Raw genomic sequence first — 25,262 nt, 5'->3', positions numbered from 1 at the left:
AGCAAGTCTAAGCCAGCCTTGATGACCCCATTAAAACAGGGTCCCAGCCCACAGTTTGAGAATGGCTGCTTTAGTTCAGTATGGTAATTGAGCTCCTCTAATCATTCTGTGCATTATAGCCCTTATCTATGGAATCTTCGTATAACTTACCTTCCGAATCATTGTTAGTTTGAAACTTTAGAAATAAGACTCTTTAGCTGAAAGGATTTGGAAGCTTTTTTAAAAAACAAGGAAGTCATGCATTCATCTGTTTTCCTCCACTGCACCAATGTTAAATGCCAACTAATTAGTTTTAGACTACTTATACTGTGGCTGGAAAAATGTTGATGGGTGGTAGCAGTTCCAGCCCTTGTGGAAACCACTCAGTGTGAGGCTTGAGTTAGAGATCGGAGATTGATCAGTAAATTGTTGTGTGCAATTCTGTATACCTACTTTTTAGAGGAAATTGTTTTGGAAAAACTAGAGGGTCTCAAAGTAGCTACATTTTAATAGTTTTATTTAAATTGATGCAAAGCACTACCTATGTGCTTTTGAGGTAAGTTTTTATAGCAGTACAATAAGTTTGAGTCCTTATGTTATGGCTCATTGCAGATCCTATATTGCAACACCATGAAGAGGGATCACACATTATTGGCTCGTGTTTGGACAGTCCTGATTCTGAAGATTCAAAGGATGTTGAAGACTTAGTGAGTTGTCACTAAGAAGCAGTAATCATGTCTGCTTTCTAAATTAACCTGTTTGCATCATGAAATTACAGTTGCAACCCTGTACCACCTTCCAAAGAAAGTAGTCAGTCCACATGTTTAGAACATTCTCAAGTTGAAATGGCTACAGTGCACTTTTACTGCTCATAAGACTATGTACCTCATTTGTAAAGGGGTACAGCAGCTAACTGAAGCCCCAGTCCACTGCTTTTCAGCAAGGGGTTATTGAGAGTCTCAGTTGCACACTGCTAGGATCCACTCAATCATTTTGAGCTGGCTGTTGCCCATGTGTTGGACTTTATGCACCTTGAAAACTGGATGGAAGCCAAGGACTGTAGGCCTTAGCTTCTTAGTGCAGCAGCAAGAATTAGTTTGCACACATTTCATGGAAAGTGGATGAGGATTTCTGCACTTACTGGCTCTTCTAAGATACAGAGTTGTTACTTTTCCTCTTGAAATTTAGCTGAGGATATCTCAGTGACTTTAGAGGGTAAGGGCAGGAGCAGTACTGCAGAAGGGGTCCGTTTTCCCAATCTCATTTGACGTACCAGTATTTCCAGCACATAGGACCCTAGTTACAGCTGCTTACAGGGTTGTCTTTCGCTGTGCCTGTTCCTGAAGAGTCCGTTGCTGGCAATGGATGGAGTTGCAGAAAGATCAGACGTGTTTTTGTTTTTTCTAAGTAAAAAATTAATCACTACAGCAAGTTCAATAAAAGGGAAACTTGTAAGAAAGGGAAGGCTATGGAGATCCACCAGCATCCCTCTAAAGCCTAGAGAACAAAAAAAGCCTCTAACCTTCAGAGGCCATTCCAAGTCGGGTGGAAAGACTGCCTACCTACCTACCTATTCTCATTACACTTCCAGCCTCTCTCTGAAGGTGAGTTGTATGCAGCACATTAATATTTGGGGGATGGCAAGGAGGTGGTAGCACCCTTTGCAAGGTCTTGAAGAAGCAGTTCAGTGATAGTTTAGGCCTATGTCCCTAAAGCAGTGGAAAGCAATTCATTCGACAGTTCGGGCTCCTAGCAGATACATAAGGCTGAGCAGCCTTCTAAGAGTGAGTGTGTGTGTGAGAGAGAGTGTGAGTGAGTGGGGGGGGAAATAACTACAGAAATTAAAGACTGATGTATAAATTATTTTATTTATTTCTGTAATTAGCTCTTCATAATCAGAGTTGGTCTTTCAGTCTGTGGTTTTGTTAATGTGGAATTAAGTTGTAGTTTTAACAAAAGGTTGCCTCGGGAACAGAAATAATTGTATAGTCAGTTTAAACAAAAATAAAGTATTTGTCTTATGTAACTGTAAGATGCCATTTATTTATTCTGTTACAGATCTTTGCAATGCTGCAGTTATTTGTACAATAATAAAAAAAATGCAGTTTTTTTCCAAAATGAAAAAGCTTGTGCCCTTCTGAAACATCAGTAGAGTTGGAATGTGCATTAAGTGCAAAGTTAGCTCTTAAATAAAAGCAAAGTGTCATGTCCTATGGCAATAATTCTTCCCAACACGAGGGACTTTAGATATACATTTACATGAAAATCATGTACTGATTATCCCTGAACAACCCATTTCTTCATCCTTGTCCAGTTGATTATCCCCTTTGTTTCTAGGGTGGAGCTAAGAACAGTCTCGCAATCATTTACCCACTTCATGGAAGTACAGGTTGGCACATATACATAACATGACAATAGAAAATAAGATATAGTAAATTAGATTCCTAAACTTAGGTTCCAAGTCTCCTTGTCGATACCAGTAGATCTAGAAAGGAAAGAGTGATTTTGCATTAGAAATAAAGTCAGGTATTTATATGCAAGATAAACAGGCTACAGTTCAGTGCAGGAGTAAGTAACTGTGAAACAAAGAACTACTAGTGTTTTCTTTAATGTCCCCCCCCCCCTTAAATCGGACTAATGAAGAGAGCAGTTAATAGAAGGAAACCTGACTGAAAATTAAGCACTAGGAACAACCACCCATCTCTCTCTTTCAGCATTCTTGTGGAATGCACTTCCACACTTTAGGGAGATACTAACCCCTCATGTATTGGCTGCCAGTATCAGTCAGCTTACTTACCGTTCCTATAGACATAAGAGTTTCATTTTGAGAAATGTGAATTATGCAAGCAACGAGACTGGTGAGCTTGCTTTGCAAACAGTAAGGCCTGGAAAATCAGGTCTGTTTAACTATGGTGGTTGGGCTGTGAGAAATCCACACCCCTGAGCAGTGTAGTTAAACAGACCTAAGTCCTTGTGAAGGCAGCACTAGGTTGACAGAATTCTTCTGCCTGCCTACCTACCCCACCACCTCTCAAGGAGGTGGAAGTACCTATCCTGACAGGAGAATCCCTTTTGTCAGCATAGGTAATGTCTATACTGAAGCACTACAGCAGTGCAGTTGTAGCATTTTAAGTGTAGACAAGCCCTTATCTTCAGATGTGTCAATAAGCCATTAACATGTCAAGTAGATTTGTTATTTCAATGGTGGTTTGAAAGCTAGGAAATTCACAGTTAAAGTTAAACAAATTGGAGTAAAAAAATAAAAATCCCCCTAATGATTGCCAGAAAATCTTTACATACTTGAGATGCCAACTTTAACTCTGCTTGTGTCCCTATCCTCCCTTTCCTGTGGCAGCTCCCACCAGTACAGAAGTTAAGTCTTGCCTGTTGTGTATGAAGACACACCATAACTAGGAGGCCTACAAAATTCACAGCTGTGAAAATCGTGCCATGGACCATGAAAGCTGATTTCCAGCCACCCAGCTCTGAAGACAGAGAGAGCAGGGGCTGCTGGCCGGGCGTCCAGCTCTGAAGGTTGCACTGCTACCAGCAGCAGCACAGTAAGAGTGGCAATCCCGTGACCCCCTTTTGGGTCAGGGCCCCCAGTTTGACAAACACTGTGGTGAAATCACACACTGTTAGTCATGGCATAAATAACAAAATTTCGAGATGTGTAACAAAGCTATGAAATCTATTTATACCGTGACCAACCTGCAAAAAAATGTGTGATTTCTCCGTGATTTAAGTAAACCCCTAACCATAGCATAGTCTTTTGTTGTAGGATGTGACCTGTACAGCCTGTAGCAGGCGCATAGACAAGCCTACTGTGAATATATGTTAAATATTGGGATGTTGTGGCCTGGATGCTCAGGAGGGGACAATAGGAGAACAAGATATTTGATAGAAAGTCTATCCCTCTGCACTCGCAGAATAAACATAAGATATCTACCTTTGACCAATATCCAGTGTTTTACCAGATTTCAAGTGCACCATGTACTATAATCTACAGCTGCCATACTTAGAGGGTAGGTGTAGGTAGTTCATTACTGTATTATGAAAAACAAAGGATCTATTATGGTACATAAAATACAATTGTGTATATTTCACAATAAATGTAGCAATACTTACAAGTATGCCAGCAGAAACACTACACAAGGAGATGCAGAAAGCAAAAAATATATTCACTGGTTTTGGAGGTAGTTGAGGAAAGATAAAAGCACTGATCAGAGTGACCTGTACAGAGGAATACAAAGAGACTAAATGTTTTCATAATGGCAAAAAAACCCATCCACACCCACTCAGGGAAGCAGAGTTATGAAGTGACCAAGGAAACAGTTTAGGATTCCACTTTGGGTGTGTCTCACTACACCCAATACCCACCCACCATGGCGAGAGGCAAGGTGGAGGTATAGGAGGTTGGAAAGGACTAGGGACAGGATTTTTAAATAACTAAGTACCCCTAACTACATGGGCACAATCCTTAGTGATTGTACAATAGTGGCCCAATACAATCCTCATGTCCATGTAGAAGGACAGATGGAAACGGAAAATTGGAGGGTCACACACAGAAATTTAAGGAAGAAAAAGCCAAGAACTCCTCATGTATTAACCAGAATAGTGCTCCTTTTGGCAGTCTTGAAAGATATCCTGCTCCCAGAGGACTGTAACCATCCCTCATGGATGCAGGCCTTGCCACATTATCTTGTACCTTGTCACCTCAAGGACCAGCGCATACATAATTGGGTTTAATTTTGAAGGCCAGTCAAAAAGTTCCAACTGGCTATATAGCATGTGGCTAGCTAAATGTTAAGCCAACTAAACCAAAAAAATACTGCAGCAGAGTGTCTTACTCTTTGAGGCAGCTAATTTACAAACATGCAAATGGTCCCCAGCTATCTTCCAAACTACTTCCCCACCTATGCTTCATGCCAGAATTATTGCTTGGAAGGGATGTTTCTGCTACATGTCTCTAATGTGAAGCTCAAGGGAGTTGAGGCTGGAGGTTCTCTGTGATGGGCATGGCATTCTATCCTGGTTTTGTTCAAGGGTTCTCTTTCTCTGGACTTTCCAATAACAGGCTGGATTCCCTGAATATTCAGGCTTCAAATGCTACCCATCATGTTGGCTCTCAAAAGGCAGGGGAGTCAGCGGCTACCATCACAGATCATGGAGTAGACTCCCCATTTTTGTGATAGCATTTGGTTCTTTCAAGAGCTGGAGGAAAGCACAGTGAGATAGAACAGCAATGGGCACCTCAAACACATGTAAAAATTTCATCCAGCACTAGGGAGTGCTGCTGAAGAGTTCCTTTCTTGGGTGGATTTGGGGAACTTTATTATTTGTTTTAAAAAGGACTCAGTTCCCACAAAGCAGCAGCAGAAAATAAAACTACCAAAAGAAAATGGCATTCTCCCTTCCCTAAAGGCAAAGGGTCTCACATGACTAGCAAGCCAGTGTGCAAGGTATGGAAGCACTTGGGGCTAAAACCTAGGCCCACTCAAGTCAGTAGAAGTTTTGCCATTAAAACTTCAACAGAATCAGGATTTGAACCATAGAAAGAAAAATGTAGTTTGGGAAGTGGAATACTTACTATAAGCAGCAAGGATGTTAAGATACCAACACCTAAGTTGATGATTCGATCCTGGAAAAAGGAAGAAAAGGAGAAAAGTAACACACTTGGTCATTTCATTTATCCTAACGTTTGATTAATGTGTGAATTACAATAATATGTAGATGCCCTAAGAGAGATCAGGGTGCCATTGTACTATGCACTGTACATACACAGTGAGGGGCTCAGCCCCCAAGGAGCTTACAATTTATGTAAACAAGACAAACCAATTTTTTTTAAATTCCATCCTTTATCTATATGCAGTTCTACTTTCAAATGTAACTACGTCTCACTGGAGATTTTCCACTGTGGATTGAGGGAAGATTTGCTGACTTCCATGACAAAAAGTAAGCTGCTACTCCTTTCAACTCCTACAAGCCCTGCAGAGCTGATACCATTCTGAATGAGAGAGCTGGAGTCTGTTTCCTGTGCATTAACAGTGGATTTTTTTTTTTTAAACACCACTTTCCTGTGTTACTGTACCCTCACACCTGTGTAAACACACACACACACACACTTTAACCTGCAGAATCTTTATTACTAGCAATGATGAAGGAGAGAACCCAGATTGAGACAGGTCTTAGGTCAAGTTTGTAGGGCTCAGGGAGGACCACCTACCATCTTTGTACTTTGAAACCAAGTGAGATCTGTTCCCCAAGTTAGACACCTACATGACTTGGTGGTGATGGGGGACTTCAACTACTCAGACATCTGTTGGGAAAATAACACAGCAGGGCACAGATTATCCAACAAGTTCTTGGAATGTATTGGAGACAATTTTTTTATTTCAGAGGGTGGAGAAAGCTATTAGGGGAAAAGCTGTTCTAGATTTCGTTTTAACAAATAGTGAGGAACTGGTTGAGAATTTGAAAGTGGAAGGGAGCTTGGGTGAAAGTGAGCGTGAAATGGTAGAGTTCACGATTCTAAGGCAAAGGTTCTTAAACTGTGATCCGCGGACCACCTAGTGGTCTGCAAGTTCCATTCATGTGGTCCCCGGATAGTTCCCTCTAAGGCGTGCACCTGGGCAGCCGCACATGAGAATGAAGGGCCACCCACCTGATTAGTGGAGCCAAGCTGGCATGGCCCCACTAATTAGGTACCTGGACCCTGGAGAATACGCACATGTAAGGTGAGGTGGTGACCTTGGGGGGGTATAGGGGGTAGGTGGGAGGGGGCAGTGGGGTGAGAAGAGGGGGAGGGGGAATTTGGGACATGCAGGGCTGCAGCGGCCAGAGAAAGAGGCGACTTTTCCCAGCTCCAGGGCTATGGTTACCGGGGACAGACAGCCCTCCTGCCCGGCCTCAGCGCTGTGGCAGGGGAGAGACCCCCCCTCCTTCCCAGCCCCAGCTTGGGTGCTGCTGCAATAGGAGAGAGAGGGCACATCCATCGCATTAGAAAGGTAAGACTGCTGATATTAAAATATGAGTTGTGTGCTTTTATTTGTAGAACAAAAAAAAAATTAAGTTTTTTTTATAGTGCTTTTATCCAAAGCGCTTTACAGTAGTTAGCTAATGGTACAAACAACATTTGGAAAGATCATTAAGTGGTCCACTGAGACCCTCAGCAATTTTCAAGTGGTCCATGGAAAAAAAAAAAGTTTGAGAACCACTGTTTTGAGGAACGGTAGGAGGGAGAACAGCAAAAGAAAGAATGGCTTCTCAGAAGGCAGACTTTAGCAAACTCAGGGAGTTGGTAGATAAGATCCATGGGAAGCGAGTCTAAGGGGAAAAACAATTGAAAACAGTTGGCAGTTTTTCAGAGAGACATTAAGGGCACAAGAGCAAACGATCCCACTGCATAGGAAAGATAGGAAGTCTGGCAAGAGATCACCCTGGCTTAACAAGAAGATCTTCAATGATCTAAAAATCAAAAAGAGTCCTACAAAAAGTGGAAACTGGGTCAAATTACAAAGGATGAATACAAACAAAACACAAGTATGTAGGGACAAAATTAGAAAGGCCAAGGCACCAAAAGAGATCAAACTAGCTAAAGACAAAGGGTAACAAGAAAACATTCTACAAATACATTAAAAGCAAGAGGAAAACCAAGGACAGGGTAGGCCTCAATGAGGAGGGGGGGGACAACAATAACAGAAAATGTGGAATTGGCAAAGGTGCTTAATGGACTTTTGTTTCGGTTTTTACCAAGAAGATTGATGGTGATTGGATGCCTAACATAGTGAATGCCAGTGAAAATGAGGTGGATCAGAGGCTAAAATAGGGAAAAAGAACAAGTTAAAAATTACTGAGACAAGTTAGATATCTTCAGGACACCAGGGCCTGATGAAATGCATCCTAGAATATTCAAGGAGCTGACTGAGGAGATATCTGAGCCATTAGCCATTGGAAAAGTCATGGAAGACAGGAGAGATTCCAGAAGACTGGGAAAGGGCAAATATAGTGCCAATCTATTAAAAGGGAAATAAGGACAACCCAGGGAATTACAGACCAGTCCTCTTAACTTCTCTACCAGGAAAGATAATGGAGAAAATAATTAGGCAATCAATTTGAAAACATCTAGAAGATAATAAGGTGATAAGTAACAGTCAGCATGGATTTGTAAAGAACAAATTATGTCAAACCAACCTGATAGCTTTCTTTGACAGGGTAACAAGCCTTGTGGATAGGGAGGAAGTGGTAAACGTGGTACATCTTGACTTTAGTAAAGCTTTTGATACTGTGTCGCATGACTGGCTCATAAACAAACTAGGGAAATACAACCTAGATGGAGCTACTGTAAGGTGGGTGCAAAACTAGTTGGAAAACCATTCCCAGAGATAAGTTATCAGTGGTTCAGTCATGCTGGAAGGGCATAATGAGTGGGGTCCCGCAGGGATCATTTCTGGGTCCAGTTCTGTTCAATATCTTCATCAATGATTTAGATAATGATATACAGAGTACACTTATAAAGTGTGTGGATGATACCAAGCTGGGAGGGATTTCAAGTGCTGTGGAGGATGGGATTAAAATTCAAAATGATCTGGACAAACTGGAGAAATGGTCTGAAGTAAATAGGATGAAATTCAATAAGGACGAATGCTAAGTACTCCACTTAGGAAGGAACAATCAGTTGCACACATACAAAATGGGAAATGACTGCCTAGGAAGGAGTACTGCGGAAAGGGATCTGGGGGTCATAGTGGATCACAAGCTAAATGTGAGTCAACAGTGTAACACTGTTACAAAAAAAGTGAACATCATTCTGGGATGTATTTGTAGGAGTGTTGTAAGCAAGACATGAGAAGTAATTCTTCCGCTCTAATTAGGCCTCAACTGGTGTATTGTGTCCAGTTCTGGGTGCCACATTTCAGGAAAGATGTGGACAAATTGGAGAAAGTCCAGAGAAGAGCGACAAAAATGATTAAAAGTCTAGAAAACATTCCCTATGAGGGAAGATTGAAAAAAATTGGGTTTGTTTAGTCTGAAAAAGAGAAGACAGAGGGGACATGATAACAATTTTCAAGTACATAAAAGGTTGAGGCAGAAGAATTGTTCTTCTTAACTCTGAGGATAGGACAAGAAGCAATGGGCTTAAATTGCAGCAAGGAAGGTTTAGGTTGGACGTTACAAAAAACTTCCTGTCAGGGTGGTTAAGCGCTGGAATAAGTTGCCTAGGGAGATTGTGGAATCTCCATCATTGGAGATGTTTAAGAGCAGGTTAGACAAACACCTGTCAGGGATGGTCTAGATAATACTTAGTCCTGCCAGGTGTGCAGGGGACTTTTGATGTCCTCTTGAGGTCCCTTCCAGTCCTATGATTCTATGAGAGACACATCAGATTAGAATAACACTTCAAAATGGAAAGTTGGGGACTAGAGAAAAGAAACAAGAAAAATGGCAATTTTCCCACTAACAAGCGTTTCTGATCCGAGGCAGAATTTAGTTTAATTTCAGGGACCATCACTGAATTTGAACCTAGATGACAATGGAAGCCCTAAGCCACTGCAACTTCCCTCTTATGACAGCAGGCAGAGCCTTAATTTTCAGGTTGAATAGTGCACGAGAGAGATCAAGACTTCAAAAATTTGGCAGACATCTACCTGCTCACCAGAGACTGATTTGAAAGTCAAGCGAGGTCCAGAGGCAAGTGCCCAAGTGAGAAGGCTAGCTCCACTATCACCCACATCACTGGCTGTCCCAAAGAGCAGAGCACTGGGATTCACAATAACTTTCATATAGGCCTTTGGCTAGCAGAGGTCTGAAGTGTCAATCTCCCTCTCCCTGCTAGCTGCTGAAAGGGAGAAGGAGCTTTCTGTCATCTCCCCTCACTTCCTCCAGAATGGATCACTGTTGCCCACAGATAAGGGAACAGCAGTGGTGAAACTGACCAATCTTGTTAGTTTCATTCTGCTACTGCTGTGCAAAGCCAGGAACAGAAGCAATGAGAATGGAGCAGTCTGCAGACACCAAGGCAATGCTGCATTACTTTACACTCCAGGCACATTGGGATGGGTTTTTTGTTTATAAATGGACTCAAATCCTGCAGCCATTGATGGTTTGAAGCCCATTAAGCCAGCAGTACCAATTTATATTAAGCCAGGTAAGACGCATTCAGTTGCTATTCTATAGTAAAGCAGCAGTATTTCGTAACAAGATTGAACTTTTCTCAAACCTACATTCATTAAAAAGCAAGTGCCTACAGAATGACTTGGCAAAAGAACAAAGGACACAAAGCTGGGGTGGGGGGGGCTGTTGGGATACACGTCAGTAATGTCCTTTCCTGGAAATAAAGACTCAAATCTTGCCCCTTTCATCCAGCTGAATCCAGAAATGCTTTAATAGGGACACTGTCAAGTTTAGGGGATTTGTTGTTTTTTTTTAAATAAACAGGCTAATCTAAAACTCAAGTTTCTGATACAGCCCCCTTTAAACAGTATGAACAGGATGTTTTTGTAGGTTTTTCCTTTTTTAAATTTTACATTCCCCCTCCATGCTGATGTGCAAGGGTCTTTAGAAAATGCCATCAGTCCTCCCCTCTCCTATGTGCCTGCCTGCCAGCTCGTCAGTGTCAGCTTTGCTGCTCCGATCATCACTGGTGCACATCCGCTTGCACAGGGGACCCCGCAAAGTTACGTTGCTCGAGCTTCGGCTTCAGCTTTCTGCCCTGGAGCCCAGTGAGTCTAATGCCAACCCTGTTCTCGGATTTATTTTGGCTGACCCCCTCTTTCCCCCCAAACCTCATGACCCCCAGGGGCCCCCAGTTGAGAACCGCTGCTCTAGTGCAGGGGTCCTCCATCCTCCCCATATTGGGACACAATTCCTCCCCTTCAGCAAGGTGAGAGTGACTGTGAGCCGTTGACGCTTGCATGCAACCTCCCAGCTAAGAATCCCCAGCCTAATGCAACAGTTGTCAGATCACTGTAGAGGTCCTTGGGGCACTTGCTGATCGGCAGAGAGCTTGCTGGCTGACATGACGACGAGTCTCCTTGTCTCCAGCTGCTATATTTAGAGACACTCAACTTTACTTTCCACATGTAAGTAGTTACTGAAGTTGCCACGGGGAAGTTCTGTGATTGCAAATGGGAAGGGAGGTACTCCAGCAGTTAACACACAGCACTGGGTGATGAAGATCTAGGTTCTAATCTTGTCTCTACCACAGACATGTAGTGTGACCCTGGACAGATCACTTAACCTCTGTGCCATAGTGTCCACATCTATAGTACTTAGAGATGGGCCTGCACTGTAAGCTGTGCAGGGCAGAGAGAGTCTTTCACTCAGTACGTACAGTGCTATGCACACCTACAGAGCTCAGGGCTAAATGTGCAGCCACCTCTAAGGTAAAACAGCTGCTCTGTTCCAACAGTGCACAGACCTGTAGAAAGATACCCGAACCAATTGAAGCTACAGGGAGATTTTCAATAGGTAGAATAGAGGAGTGCCCCAAATTTGAACCTGGCTCCCCGCACTCTTGCGGAAGCATGCCAAGGGATCACTGGGGGCCACAAACGGACAGAAACTATTTCACGTCTCTTCCTTTGAGCCACGCTGAGGGTACTGTTTAAAGCATGAAGAGGGAAAGCCTCTCTCAACACCAGTAAAAGAGCAATGTCAAGCATCTCAGATTCACACAGTGGGAACGGCTATGAAGCTTTAAAAAAAAAAAAAAAAAAGAAAAAGAAAAAACAGAACCCGTGTTCTGTTCACGGCGTACACCCGAGAAGTTTGTTTCTCTCTAACAGTCTTGCAGAAAAGTTGCAATGCAACCCAACTGTATTCCTTAGGATTCAGAATGAGAGAACAGAGAGAAGGCAGGCTGCTCACTAAAATAGAAAGGCACAACTCAGCCTGCCTGTAGGCCAGCAGTTCTCAACCCACGGCCCAGTTAGCACACAGCTGTAGGCTAAAAAAAATTGAAAATTTGCTGCTCTTGTCTGGCAGGGGGAGGGGCTGGCTCAGGGGGAAGACAGCATCTGGCAGCCTGCTGGAGCACTCCAGCTAGCAAGGGGCTGGGTGAGTGCCACAGTGGGACAGGATGCAGGAGAGTCGATATCTGGGCAAGTTTGTGCGGCGTGAGGCTCTGGGAACTAGGGGTTTCCTGGGATGCTGCTGCACCTCCAGGTTTTAGGTGGGGCTCCGCCCCTGGCCCCGTGCCAGGCACTCCATTCCTGGTCCAGCACTGGAGGGTCCCAGCTACCCAGCCTTGGGGTTCAGGTCCCAGCTACCCAGGCAGCAGGTCCCAGGGTCCCAACTGCCCGGCCCCACGCCGCAATGTACAGCTGCCAGGCCCCGCACCCAGGGCTCCACTCGTGGCCCTGCTCTCTGGAGGGGTCTCTGGGCGGAGGGGACTGTGGGAGGTTTTTGAAGGGGCACTGTGGTTCTCAACCTGCGGCCCACGTAACACATTGTGGGCCACATACGCAGCCCACAATGATAAATAGGTTGAGAACCACTGATCTAGGCCAGAGGTCGGCAACCTTCAGCACGTGGCCCATCAGGGTAATCCGCTGGCGGGCCGCGAGACATTTTGCTGACGTTGACTGTCCGCAGGCACTGCCCCCTCAGCTCCCAGGAGCCACAGTTCGCTGTTCCCGGCCAATGGGAGCTGCAGGAAGCAGTGGCAGACCATGGCTTCCCACAGCTCCCCCCCCCCAGCTCCCATTGGCCAGGAATGGCAAACCGCGGCCACTGGGAACTGTAGGGGGGAGGGGTGCCTGAGGACGGACAAAGTCAGCAAAATGTCTCGCGGCCCGCCAGCGGATTACCCTGATGGGCCACGCGCTGAAGGTTGCCAACCCCTGCTCTAGACTGTCTGCACAACTGACTCCTGCTAGGTCCAAGGATCCCACACTTCCATACAGAGCTCCCTAGTGTGCAAGCAGGATTAGGAAAAAACCCTGAAATCTAAAGTGACAGCCTACAATTTTAACATCATTTTAAATACCCCACAATATTAAAATGCAAAATCACGTCATGGTCCTTTCACGTGGGCTGGGATGAAAGAATGGTCATTGGCCAAGATCTTTCAACAGCAGCTAGTAATTTTAGGTGCCTAACTGAAGGCTTTAAGGGGCCTGATCGTACTCACCATTTTCTGAAAGTCAGGCCCCTTTAAAAGATCTCAGGTTAGGCACCCAAAATCAGCAGCTGCTTTTGAAAATAATAAAAATAAAAAAATAAAAACTTGTCCATTCTGCCTACAGCCATGGAGTCAGACAAGGCTTTTCCTTCTGTTTGTGTATTAAGTTCGATTCAATCCTAAAATGACGAAATTGCAAGAGTGAGTGAGTGAGAGAGAGATCCATCAGACAGCTGATCGAAGACTCCAATCCCACATCAGTAACTATAACTTTCATTCTGACTTCATGTTTACTAAAGCAGCAACAAAGCAACACACACAGTCTGCTGGGAACAGTTCTCTAGCTTGTGGCCGGTTTAACAATTAAATCTAGCTGATTAACCAATTCCATTTCAAGGTCTAGCTCCCCATTTCAGGGACGGTTGCAATGAAACCACCTTTCAGGGACTCGAGGTTAAACCCACAAAGAGTGGCTAAAAAGTTCCAAATATACCATCAGCAGAACAAGGTATTTCAGGATACTGGGATTAGAGTAACTGATCCTGAAATCCCAGGATTGCAGAAGTGATCTGAGATTGTATTTCCCAGCACCCAGCGGCACTTCAGCTCCTGGCAGCTTAGCACGGCAAAAAGGTTACACATATATAAGCAGGAAACAAAGATAGCTACGGGGATTGTTAACGGGATGGAATCTTCCACGACATCTGGTCCCTCCGACTACCAACACAGGTCAGCAGTGACCAGAAGCTGAAACAGACGTCTGTTCAGGACCAATACCCAAAAGAGCATGAGGTTAGCAGAGTTGCTAGCAAGCAGGCATCTACAACACACACACTACAGCTGTCATCCTCAAAGAGCCCAAAAATGGAGACAGCCAGATGATCAGAACAATGTCTCACCTCTAGAGGCAATCCTCCCCTCCCCCCCGCCCCATCAGGAGAGAGGCATGTAGGCAAGGAAACGTAGCGAGATCCATACACCTGCTACTTCCTGATTTCTGCCTGCAGAAAGGGCTTCACTTTCCAGAGTTATCATGCAAGAAATCATAGTTACTAACATACGGCATTGCATACAAAAATGTTCAGAACACTACGTCTGCAAAGTCGAGCACTGAAAAATAGCAACTGCTGGGATTAAGGATTGCCCGGGCAACTTTGATTCCGCCCCCTTGTGCATTGTGATGCAGGGTTTAATTACACGATCACATATTATTTTCCACAGGGGACTCCTGCCTCATTCAGTGCACAGGATGGACAGTGGTCACCAAGTGAGTAGCTATTCAGTACTGCATTTTAGCCTCATCATTCAACAAACGGCCTTCTTTAACTCACACAATTCAACCCATGCACTGAACACAGAATTATTAGTTTTCTCATTGGCTTTTCTGTGTTGCATTCACCATTGTAGCTAAGTGTCTCAAACTTTTTTTTTTTTGAGGCCACCTCTATTTTTGACTGAACAGTTTTATATCAAAACATGCAGTTTTATCAAAATATTTTGTAGGAATGTGTCAAGTGTGACAAAATAGGTAGGAAAAAAGGTATGTGTGTCATTTATATATATATATATATTTAAATGTAATATAGAAGTTGAAATTAAATTACTTTAAGGGAACATTTTGATGATCCCAAACTGTTTTTTGTTGTTTTTTTTTAATTTTCATTTGCAGAAAATTTTGGCTTCTTGTTCCAATTCAGGATGAAAAAAAATTAGAAATGTTGGAATTTCCTGCAGATTGGATATTCTGGTTCCCAACCAGCACAATTTATCTTCACCCCACCACTCGGCGGTCAGGGGCATTAGTAACCCCATTTTGCAAATAAGGAATGGCGGCAGAGAGAGATTAAGGCCAAAATCATCATCAACTGTCCACTAGTTTTGGGTGCCCAATTTGAGATACCCAGAGCCTGATTTTTAGAGCACTTAGCATTTATTTTATAGTACTTTGTATGTTCAAAGCAAAGCTTTGTTGGGGCTCGTCTACACAGTCCATTAGTCCGCACCAGCATGTCACACACTAACTGGCCTCTGCTGGCATGCACTAAAAAGTTCCCTAGTGCACATGAATGTAGCCCTGTTGTTTCAAACAGTATTACATCAACATGCAGTAGGGAACTTCTTAATGCATGCCAGCAGGGTCCGCATGGGTCAGGTAGTGTGGGACACGCTGCTGAGGACTAAAATGTACACCCCATTAGAGCGGACTAACACACTGTGTAGACAGGCCCTTAAATTGCAGTTGTGAGTACTCTACACTGCTGCAGGTCCGGCCCCAGGTGCCTTAAGTCGGGCACACAGAAAATGAACACGACTAGTGAAAAGTTTAGTTTAAGTAACTTGCCCACCATTGCACAGAAACTCTGTGGCAGATGCAGGGACAGAATCCAGTTCTCAAGCGCAGCATTCAGCTGCCTTCACTGTGAAAGCCATCCTTTCTCTTCTTGAATCCCCTGAGTCATACCCCACACACCTTCTAACTTCTGCAAAAAATGAGGCAGGGATCCTACAGAAACAGCCAATGCCCATCCTATGCATTGAATGAAGCAGGGGTCCTATGTAAAAAAGTAGTATGTGATCATGTATCATAATGCATATGCACAAGAGGGCCAAATTAAGATAGCCCAGACATTACTCAACCTTGGAGTGCTTGAGTTTGCAATCTTCATGTTCCTTTAATGTAGTTCGCCGTAATTTTTAAAAAAAGCAAACAGACATACGCACACACAGAAGTGCAGCTTGAGGTAGACACCCAGACTGGAAGATTTCAGCCCAAATGGTTGAAGTTTGATAACTAAGCAACTGAAAACAGGGTCTCATAAAGGGAAGTATCAGGCAACCTTAATTCTAGGCAGTGCAATCTGATCCATCCAGGGAGGTGGAGTGGAGGGGGTGATTAAATTAAAAAACCCAACAAAACAAAAAAAACTGTTTTTTATTTAAATAGTACATTTTCTCTTTTTTTAAAAATAAATCCAAATTTAATATAAAATATGTTAAGGCCTAAACTTAATATGAGCTCTTAGAACAGTTAAATAAAAAAAATAATGTGCTCTTGTGTGTTTAATTAAATTCCAGTTACCATCCTGACACACATCATGAGCAAAAAAATTCTCTCGTAAATACGCAATACATCATTCACCATTTTCTAACATTAAAATGTACAATACGAATCTGACACTATTAAGTTCTATAACTGCTTACTGAGTCAGAGCATACCTCCTAGGTCGCAAAAAGATGTACCAAATCTAGCGTAAAGCCTCTATTTAGTTGTCAACTGACACGTTTTCATGGCTGTATCAACCAAGGAGAACGCACCCTTTAAGAAAATGATTGAAGTACAAATGGAAAAGTTCATTAAAATTGATGATTTAAATCCAGGTTTTTCACATGGTGATGTAAATCAGGATATAAATCGTCTTATTTAAAATAAAAATCAACCCACACTGCTCCACCTATAACAGACACACACAAGCTATAATCCCAGTTATCAGCAGATTCCAGGGACCACCACCCAAGACGTTTTTGTCCTTCCCCCTCTTCCTTTCCTCCCAGGAGCTGCCTGAGCTGGCTTTGAACTCTGCATTCTAGCTCCCTCATCCCAGGGCAGTTATGTTCTGGAGGCGGCAGTCTCAGGGGACCTGGAGCACTGTGAAGTTGGAACGCCAGCACAGAACGTCCCTGGGAGATAGAACTCGGCTTCCATTAGCCAGGCTCGTACTGCACAAGCTTCACTCTTGTACTCAACTGTTGCCCTCATAGGCACTGACTCCATGGGTGCTCTGGGGCTGGAGCACCCATGGGGAAAAAAAAAAAAAAAAAAATAGTGGGTGCTCAGCACCCACCAGCCACCTGCCACTCAGCAGGCCCCATGGGTCAGCTGTTTGGTGGTTGGCAGGAGGTGCTCAGGGAGAAGGGGCAGAACAGGAGCAGGAAGAGATGAGGTGTGCTCGGGGGAGGGGAGGGGCGGAGCGGGGGCAGGAAGAGGCGGAGTGAGGGTGGGGCTTTGGATGAAGGGACAGATTGGGGGCGGAGCCTAGGGTGGCACAGAGGTGGAGCATCCACCCGGAAAAAAGAAAGTCGGCGCCTGTGCCCTGACCCCTCAGAATAGGGCACATAGGCGCATGAAAGGCTTCTCCATGACTTGGTCTCTAGGGATCAATTCACCCACCACCTCCAAAGAATAACAGAGTTCTATTTAGCAGTATGGCAACGGGGGGTGGGGAAGAGTTAAAATGGCAAAGGGATTCAGGCAAGTACAATGACTTATGCTGGAATTGGCCAGGTGAGTGAGAGGAGCATTTAGCTCAAATTATTTAAGAGCCAAGGGGATCTCTAATGATTTAACATTTCATCCCAAACTCAGTCAGTCCCTCACTCTTATACACCAGCTTCAACTCAATAGGAAGACAGACCTATTACAGATGCCCCCCCTTCTATAATGAACCCTCGCCAACTTCTTCAGTCCCCAGCAACATGCAAAATACTGTTCTTCAACAAGGAACCCCATCCCCTGCAACTCCTCCTTCTCCAGGAGCTCAGCCATTGTGGAGCACTACACAACTTTGTTATATCATCATAGTGCCCAGAAGCCCCAGTCATGGACCACGCCCCCACTGTGCTAAGCACTAGATGCCTCTTAAGCAAGATTCTCTTTACTCAGTCCAGGAATCCCACCCCTCCAAGCACACTGCAGAGCTCAGGGCATCTGTGGAGTCAAGAGATTTCTACCACCATGCCACATTCAGTTATCACCCCACCTCTGTGAACTAGTAGCCTTCCAAGTACAGTTGCCATTGCAACTAGAACAGCTCCCAAAGAGAAGCCTCCCCATATTGCATAGACTCGGACTTTAAGGACAGAAGGGACCATTGTGATCATCTAATCTGACCTCCTGCACATTGCAGGCCACAGAACCTCACCCACCCACTCCTGTAATAGACCCCTAGCCTCTGGCTGAGTTACTGAAGTCCTACAATCATGATTTAAAGACTTCAAGTCACAGCAAATCCACCATTTACACTAGTTTAAACCTGCAAGTGACCTGTACCCGGTGCTGCAGAGGAAGGCGAAAAAACCCCAGGGTCTCTGCCAATCTGACCTGGGGGGAAATTCCTTCCCAAGCTCAACTATGGTGATCAGTTAGACCCTGAGCATGTGGGCAAGACCCACCAGGCAAACGCCTGGGAAAGAATTCTCTGTAGTAACTCAGAGCCCTCCCCATCTAGTGTCTCATCACCGACTGTTGGAGATATTTGCTGCTAGCAGTCACAGATCGGCTATATGCCATTGTAGGCAGCCTCATGCCTTCCATAAACTTATCAAACTCAGTCTTGAAGCCAGTTAGGTTTTTTGCACCCACTGCTCCCCTTGGAAGGCTGTTCCAGAACTTCACTCCTCTGATGGTTAGAAACTTTCATCTAATTTCAAGCCTAAATTTGTTGATGGCCAGTTTATATCCATTTGTTCTTGTGTCCACATTGGTGCTTAACTTAAATAATTCCTCACCCTCCCTGGTATTTATCCCTCTGATGAATTTATAGAGAGAAATCATCTCTCCCCTCAGGCTTCTTTTGGTTAGGCTAAACAAGCCAAGCTCTGAGTCTCCTCTCATAAGGTAGATTTTCCATTCCTTGGATCATCCTAGTAGCCCTTCTCTGCACCTATTCCAATTTGAATTCCTCTCTCAAACATGGGAGATCAGAATTACACATAGTATTTCCCAGATGAGGTCTCACCAGTGCCTTGTATAATGGCACTAACACTTCCCTGTCTCTACTGGAAATACCTTGCCTGATGCATACTAGGTCTGCATTAGCCTTTTTTTACAGCCACATCCTATTGTCAGCTCATAGTCATCCTGTGATCAACCAATATGCCCAGGTCTTTCTCCTCCTCTGTCACTTCCAGCTAATACGTTCCCAGCTTATAGCAAGAATTCTTGTTGTTAGTTCTTAAGTGCACTATTTAATTCACACTATTAAATTTCATCCCATTTTTATTACTCCAGTTTTCAAGGTCCTCCAGATCTTCTTTTATGATATTTTGGTCCTCCTCTGTATTGGCAATACCTCCCAACATTGTGTCATCCACAAATTTTATTCACACACTTCCACTTTTTGTGCCGTCATTTAAAAAAAAAAAAAAGGTAAATAAGATTGGTCCCAAAATCATCCCTGAAGAACTCCACTAATAACCTCTCTCCAGCCTGACAGTTCACCTTTCAGTATGACCTGTTGCAGTCTCCTGTCTAAGCAGTTCCTTATCCATCTTTCAATTCTCATATTAATCCCCATCTTCTCCAATTTAACTAACAATTACCCATGTGGAACTGTCTCAAATGCCTTACTGAACTCCAGGTAGATTAAATCTACTGCATATTTCCTTTCTCTATAACTATAAGTTATCGTCTCAAAGGAGGAGATCAGGTTGGTCTGGCACAATCTACCTTTTGTAAAACCATGTTGCATTTTATCCCAATTACTGTTCATCTCTATGTCCTTAACTACTTTCTCTTGCAAAGTCTGTTCCAAGGCCTTACACACACTTGAGGTCAAACTTACAGGCCTGTAGTTTCCCAAATCGCTTTTTTCCCATTTCTTAAAAATAGGAACTACATTAGCAAGTCTCCAGTTATAGGGTACAACCCCCCGAGTTTACAGATTCATTAAAAATCCTTGCTATTGGGCTTGCAATTACATGTGCCAGTTCCTTTAATATTCTTGAATGGAGATTATCTGGGGCCCCCAATTTAGTCCCATTAAGCTGTTTGAGTTTGACTTCCACCTCGGATATGGTAACGTCTGCTTCCATATCCTCATTCCCATTAGCCACCCTGTCACTGCCCTTAAGTTCTTCATTAACCTTATGAAAAACTGAGGCAGAGTATTTGTTTAGGTGTTGAGCCATACCAAGATCATCTTTAATCTCCACCGCATGCTTAGTGGTCCCCCTTCTTCTTTCCTTCTTATTTATATGGCTCATTTCAGCTCAGCACAATCTTCCTATGATTCAGTGCCAGAGGAGCAAAATAAATCAGAGCAGGAGAGATCCAGAAATCCAGGTCAGGCTGAATCCGTGCCAGAAGGGGAGGGATTGGAAAGGGTCATGGTTTTAGCATTCTCCGCCAACTAAAGAAAAGGCTGCTAACTACAGGCGTTCACCCAAGAGTGCCAGATGCTGTACTTCCAATAACAAGTCTGAAGTTATGGTGCCATAATTCAAGCTTAGCCATTTTGTCCGGAACAATGGTCAAGTCCTACCAAACCGTGTTCCAGCAAATGGCAAGGTTTTAAAGAGACATCTGTCATGCCTCGAGGATCCCACAGCATTTTAATAAGGACTTTGGTACCAGCAGTGCAGGGATCATGTAGGCAGATCCCACAGTTATCACACAACCCATCACAACACAGCCGGTGGGGCTGGGAAGCGAGGGAATGGGAAGTAGAAGACAAGCAGCACCCTAATTGATATACGGCAAGTCTTTTCAGTTTAGAGTGGTAGCTAAGCCCAGTCTACCTGATGGCTGCTTAGTGGCCCCTCAGCAGCTCCTGGTGAAAGGGTGTCCGTTTTATTAATTTCACAACACATCACCCACATCGCTGTCAGACTTGAGAGAGGCTGCAGTGCACAGGAATTGAGGAGTATCTCGGTCAGTAGTTTGGAAGCCCGCTAGTGGGCCTCCCAGTTTTCTCCTGCAGATGCCACCAGAACGCTTTATAAAGCAGCAGCGTACGAATGTAGCTAGGTTTGTAAGTTTGGGTACAGTTAGTGAACACCGTTATTTGGAATATGACTGTGTCCCTGTGGTTCCCTTATAATCTTAGTATCATGTAAAGAGTAAGGCAGAGCTAGTGCCCTGAGGTATTCAAGTCTAGACACGGTCCCTCCAGATCAGATTTGAGTCATCCTGGAATTTTACCACTTGCTGTCCATGCTATATCCATCCTAAGGGTAAGTGGTGGACTTCAGTGCTAATAAAAAAAGTGCTTGGGTGCTATAGTCTCTCACACACACTTCAACAAAGGGGTAGGAAGTTAATGTGGTGTGAAGAGTTAAAAAAAAAAAAAAAAAAAATGGAGGCCCCAATTCTGCAATCAGCTCCATGTGCGCAGAGCCCTGCACTCCTGTTGAGCTCTTCCACAGTCAATAGGGCTCCGCACAGGGGTACATTGCTGTGGCCTGCAGGATCATGGCCAAAGCTGGGGAGCCGTTAAACAGAAAATTGTAATAAAAAAACCCTCCCCGTTGTCTATTACCCTCCTAGATGAGGAAAAAGAGCTGAAAGGGACAGATATCGCCTTTTAGATATTCACTGCATATTTATCCCTTATATTTTGGGCACCTCTGAAGTTAGCTTGACTGGCACTTTTTGGTTTCTCCAGGCAATGATGACGGCAGAACACAACTAATGCTCTTTCTGGAGCTAAGTTCAAGAGCCCAAAGGGTTGTTTTTCCAGGGCTCTCACAAAGCCAGGAGCTGTGTATAATTTTGAAGGTGCACGGTAATGAATCCACAGCTATCTAGGAGTTCTCAGCTGTCACTCAGCTGCATGTCATGCCCACTCAGAACTTCATGGCATCAACAGGGATCAAACTCACATCCTCCTACTCCAGAAGGCCAGGCCCTACCATTTAAACTACAAGGATAAATCATGAAAGACTAGGAATTCGACCAAGTCACTGTACTATAGAGTCATTCTCACGTGCTCTCTGTGGCTCTATGACTGGGTAAGTATTTATCCCCCATGGAACAGTCATTGGGCCAAAGAGAGAATGACTCAGTAGTCCAGTGGTTAGGACACCCACCAGGGAGAAGGAGACCTGGCATCCAGTCCCCCTACTCCATTTACTTTCATTTTTTTAATCCAGAGTGGAACAACTTCAACAGGGGGGACTGAGGGAGCCCCATATCAGAATAGCCCAAAGCCCAGTGGTTCGAGAACTCTCCTCAGAGGATTTTAACTGTGGTCTCCCACCTTTCCCCGCCTCCAGCAGAAAGAGAGAATTGCACTTGGGATGTGGGAGGCCCAGGTTAATGCTCTACTCACTGGGCTAGAAGTTATGAAATGGGCACCTCGCACCCCACCTTTTGAAGGGGACCCAATCCTGTAGGCAGCCTCTAAGCCCATCTACCAGATTGGGTCCGACAAGCAATTTAGGTGCCTAAACACTTATCCTCCCCCAGTGCATGAATCACTCTGCGGCTCTGGACAACAATAGCAAGGCAGCAGTGTGCAAGCCCAGAGGCAAAAAACTTAGACACAGAGGAAACTTTTACCCTGAAAACTTAGGCACTAAATGTAGCCACCTACAGGGTTCAGGGAGAATTATGGATTACAGGGGAACCCAAACTGGGATTTAGGCACTTTGCTGATCTGGGCCTTAGTTACTGGCAATATAAACAGCATTGCAAAAAGTAGTTCCCGCCACCTAGCACCCCCCCCCCCCAATGGGTCATGTTCAAAACATGTGACGTTCTCTAATTAAGAGGAGTCAGGGGACAAATTCCCCCCATACCCCCGACCTTTTGAAATAATCCCACAAAACCAGAAAATTGTAAAGTAAGTTTGCCATGGCGAAGTATTTTGCCAAGTTGCACAAAGACCCTATTATTAGAAGATCCCACAAGACTGAGCAACACACACCATGTGCTCGGCAGATATAGTTGGTAGGGTGACCAGATCGCCTGATATTAGGAGCTTTGTCTTATTTACACAACCATATCCCCCAATTCTTCCCCGCAAAAAACCCAGGGTCCTGATTTTTCACCCTTGCTATCTGGTCAACCTTGCAACTGGGCAAGTCACGTCCACATTACACAACACCACCATTGCACAATTGCAGCATTCGTTTTCAAGACAGCCCTGTGCAAGGCACCCTATCGCAACTGCTGACATGGGACCCTACAGAGGTTCTGAAGTAGCCTTCAAACTCTGCAAATAATCCCTGTGGCTCTGTGCCTTTAGATCAAACAACAAACTCTCTATTCAGCCCCCTGCCTTCCAGAGGCCCTAGTACAGCTGTGAAGTGCCACTGTGGGTGTGGAGGTACTTCTTGCTAGAGCAGTTCAATTTTTATTTTATTTTTAAAAAGGGGGGGGCGGGGATGATGCAATTAATGACTACTAAGAGACTGAGTAAGCTCCTTATTGCACATGAAAATGCCCAATACTCAGGGCCGGCTCTACTGTTTTTGCCGCCCCAAGCAGCGCACAGAATTGCCACCGCAGATGGCAGGGGCAGTCTGCGTGCCGTTACGGCAGCACACGCGTTTCCGCGGCGGCAGCAATTTGATGGCAGCTTCTGTCTTCAGTTGGAAGACAGAAGCCGCCGAATCGCCCCCGTGGGTAGCTGAACATAGAAGCTGCCGCCGAATTGCCACCGCCGTGGAAACGCGCGAGCCGCCCTAACTGGACACAGACTGCCCCCGCCGTCCGCAGCGGCAGTTCGGCGCGCTGCTTGGAGCGGCAAAAACACAGACTGCCGCCCCTTGCCGACTGCCGCTCCAAGCACGTGCTTGGAACGCTGGTGCCTGGAGCCAGCCCTGCCAATACTGCTTTCCAACAAACTGAGTAGCTCTCTCAGCTTCAGAAAGGAGCCCTTCAGTAGCCAGCTCTTGGAGGGGAAAGGGGGCAGCAGAGAGATCTCTCCAAAGCACAATCAGGTCTTACCCTTGCTGAAGTTTCTCCAAAGAGAGGTCTGTTGTCCAGTCCACCAGTGCCATAGGTTCTAGTTGTATAGTCTTCCATTTCCCCTCCCCAAAAGAAATCGGTCGTGTCACTCACACACAGAGAGAGATTATCTCAAAACAAAACCATCCCTGTCTCAAGAGGCCTTAAGCCCATGGCACAGTATGTGTGAGCAAGAGTTATTTATGGAAAATACATCTCTCCTGGCTTTGGGTGCTTCACACAACACGTGGCTCAGAGCCAAGGATCCAAGCCTCCCCTCCAAGCCTTCGCTTTCTTCTTCATGATCAGAAGCTGCTGCCTGCCAGAGACAAACACAAACGAGAAATATTGGACCTTTTTTGTTAGCTCTAAGGCAGCGTGGTTGATTTATTATCGTTTATTTCCCCTAATGGAACTAATCAAGGCTGTTAATAGGGAGCCCAGGCCAGGATTCTTTTCTCCCCCACCCCCAACAAAAGCTCTGTTCTTTTGGAGATCAATTAAACAAAACTGCCTTTCTGCAGCTGCTGCCCCTACCCCAGCATCACGGCTCCTAGTTCAAAGCTCACGAGCTGGGGTGGGCAGAGGGGGGGAAAAGTCTCGTGGGAAAGGAACTCTTGCCCCAGCTTTTCCCCCCTCCCACCGGATTCGCTACTGGTGCTCACCCAAGCAATCAGATTAGACTCGGTGCAGGGTATTTATCAGGGAAGGGGGTGCCGAGCCTATGCCAAAGGTTACAACAGAAAATAGCGCTTTCCTGCCCTTCTGCTAGAACTTGTTTGCTGGGAAGGGAGAGGGGGCAAGGAGTGATTATTAAAAAAAAAAAAAAAAAGCCAACAGAATTTTATAGTAAGAGGGAATTAAGTGGTTGATCCACGATTTCTGGTCCCCTTCCATTTTAAATCAAGCCGCCGCAGCCCGCAATAAACTTCGATTCGTGTCCCGCTTGCTTTTCTATTATAGTCAGCTGCTCCCCCTCCCCCAAGAATAACCCTTCTTTTCCCGGAGATCTGCAGCGGCCTGAGCAAAGGGGGAGGGGAAAGAGCCAGGCACCAACCCCTTTCCCCACCCCATTCATCCATCCCTTGAAAGATTGATTCGTCTCTTAAGGGAAAACACACAAACGCTGACGACCAAAAACAAAGCAATCCCGATCAGAGAAACTGAAATGCCAGACCTGGTCACTTTCCCCTTCCCTCCTTCTCCTGCCCCGACAGTGCACCCCCTCCCCCCCCCGTACATACCCCAAGCGTGAAGCCCACCCCCTTCTACACACATCCCTCTGGGGAACATGTGCCCAAGAGGCCACAGTAGCAAACGTTCGGAAACAGAGCGTTGGCGTTGTTAAGATTCCATCGGTGCTACTTACCCCCGTAGTGTACCTCAGGGAAGCTACAACAGATACAACCACCCCTGTCCCTGCACTGGTTAATATCCTTCCAAGCGCTGTCGCAAACCAGCCCTCCCCTACCTACAGTCCAGCCCCCCCGT

The 25,262-nt window shown here is 44.9% G+C and overlaps 2 protein-coding genes across 3 annotated transcripts in view; one reads left to right on the top strand and one right to left on the bottom strand.

Moving 5' to 3' along the window:
- DMTF1 (cyclin D binding myb like transcription factor 1) overlaps positions 1 to 2,011 on the top strand; it is a 65,449-nt gene extending 63,438 nt beyond the window's left edge. Inside the window, exon 17 of the mRNA XM_034765385.1 lies at positions 592 to 2,011. Within this exon, the coding sequence (XP_034621276.1) occupies positions 592 to 701 (110 nt within the window). The 3' untranslated portion in view covers positions 702 to 2,011. The remainder of the gene's footprint in view (positions 1 to 591) is intronic.
- TMEM243 (transmembrane protein 243) lies at positions 1,829 to 25,231 on the bottom strand. Of its 2 annotated transcripts, none has more exons than XM_034765399.1 (5): positions 25,141 to 25,231; positions 23,772 to 24,090; positions 5,570 to 5,620; positions 4,108 to 4,212; positions 1,829 to 2,464 (listed from the first exon to the last, which is right to left on the bottom strand). In XM_034765399.1, the coding sequence occupies exons 2-5, from the start codon at positions 23,847 to 23,849 to the stop codon at positions 2,342 to 2,344; spliced, it is 357 nt and encodes a 118-aa protein (XP_034621290.1). In that variant the 5' UTR covers positions 23,850 to 24,090; positions 25,141 to 25,231; the 3' UTR covers positions 1,829 to 2,341. The 2 variants fall into 2 exon arrangements, with proteins under 2 accessions (XP_034621290.1, XP_034621300.1); XM_034765409.1 differs by lacking the exon at positions 25,141 to 25,231 and adding an exon at positions 24,437 to 24,721.
- Positions 25,232 to 25,262: the final 31 nt, after the last annotated feature.

Source organism: Trachemys scripta, chromosome 1 (genome assembly GCF_013100865.1).
Source record: "Trachemys scripta elegans isolate TJP31775 chromosome 1, CAS_Tse_1.0, whole genome shotgun sequence".
Taxonomy (NCBI): domain Eukaryota; kingdom Metazoa; phylum Chordata; order Testudines; family Emydidae; genus Trachemys; species Trachemys scripta.
Note: the sequence above shows the minus strand (reverse complement) of the source record. Positions and strands in the feature narration are given on the sequence as shown.

Bases quoted from the DNA above. Each gene is read 5' to 3' on its own strand.
- TMEM243 (XM_034765399.1), bottom strand. From the start codon at position 23,849: ATGGAAGACTATACAACTAGAACCTATGGCACTGGTGGACTGGACAAC. The intron at 4,213-5,569 runs GTAAGTATTCCA...TCCTCTGTACAG, and splicing joins TAACATCCTTGCTGCTTATA to GTCACTCTGATCAGTGCTTT. The intron at 2,465-4,107 runs GTAAGTATTGCT...TTTCCTTTCTAG, and splicing joins GTGTTTCTGCTGGCATACTT to ATCTACTGGTATCGACAAGG.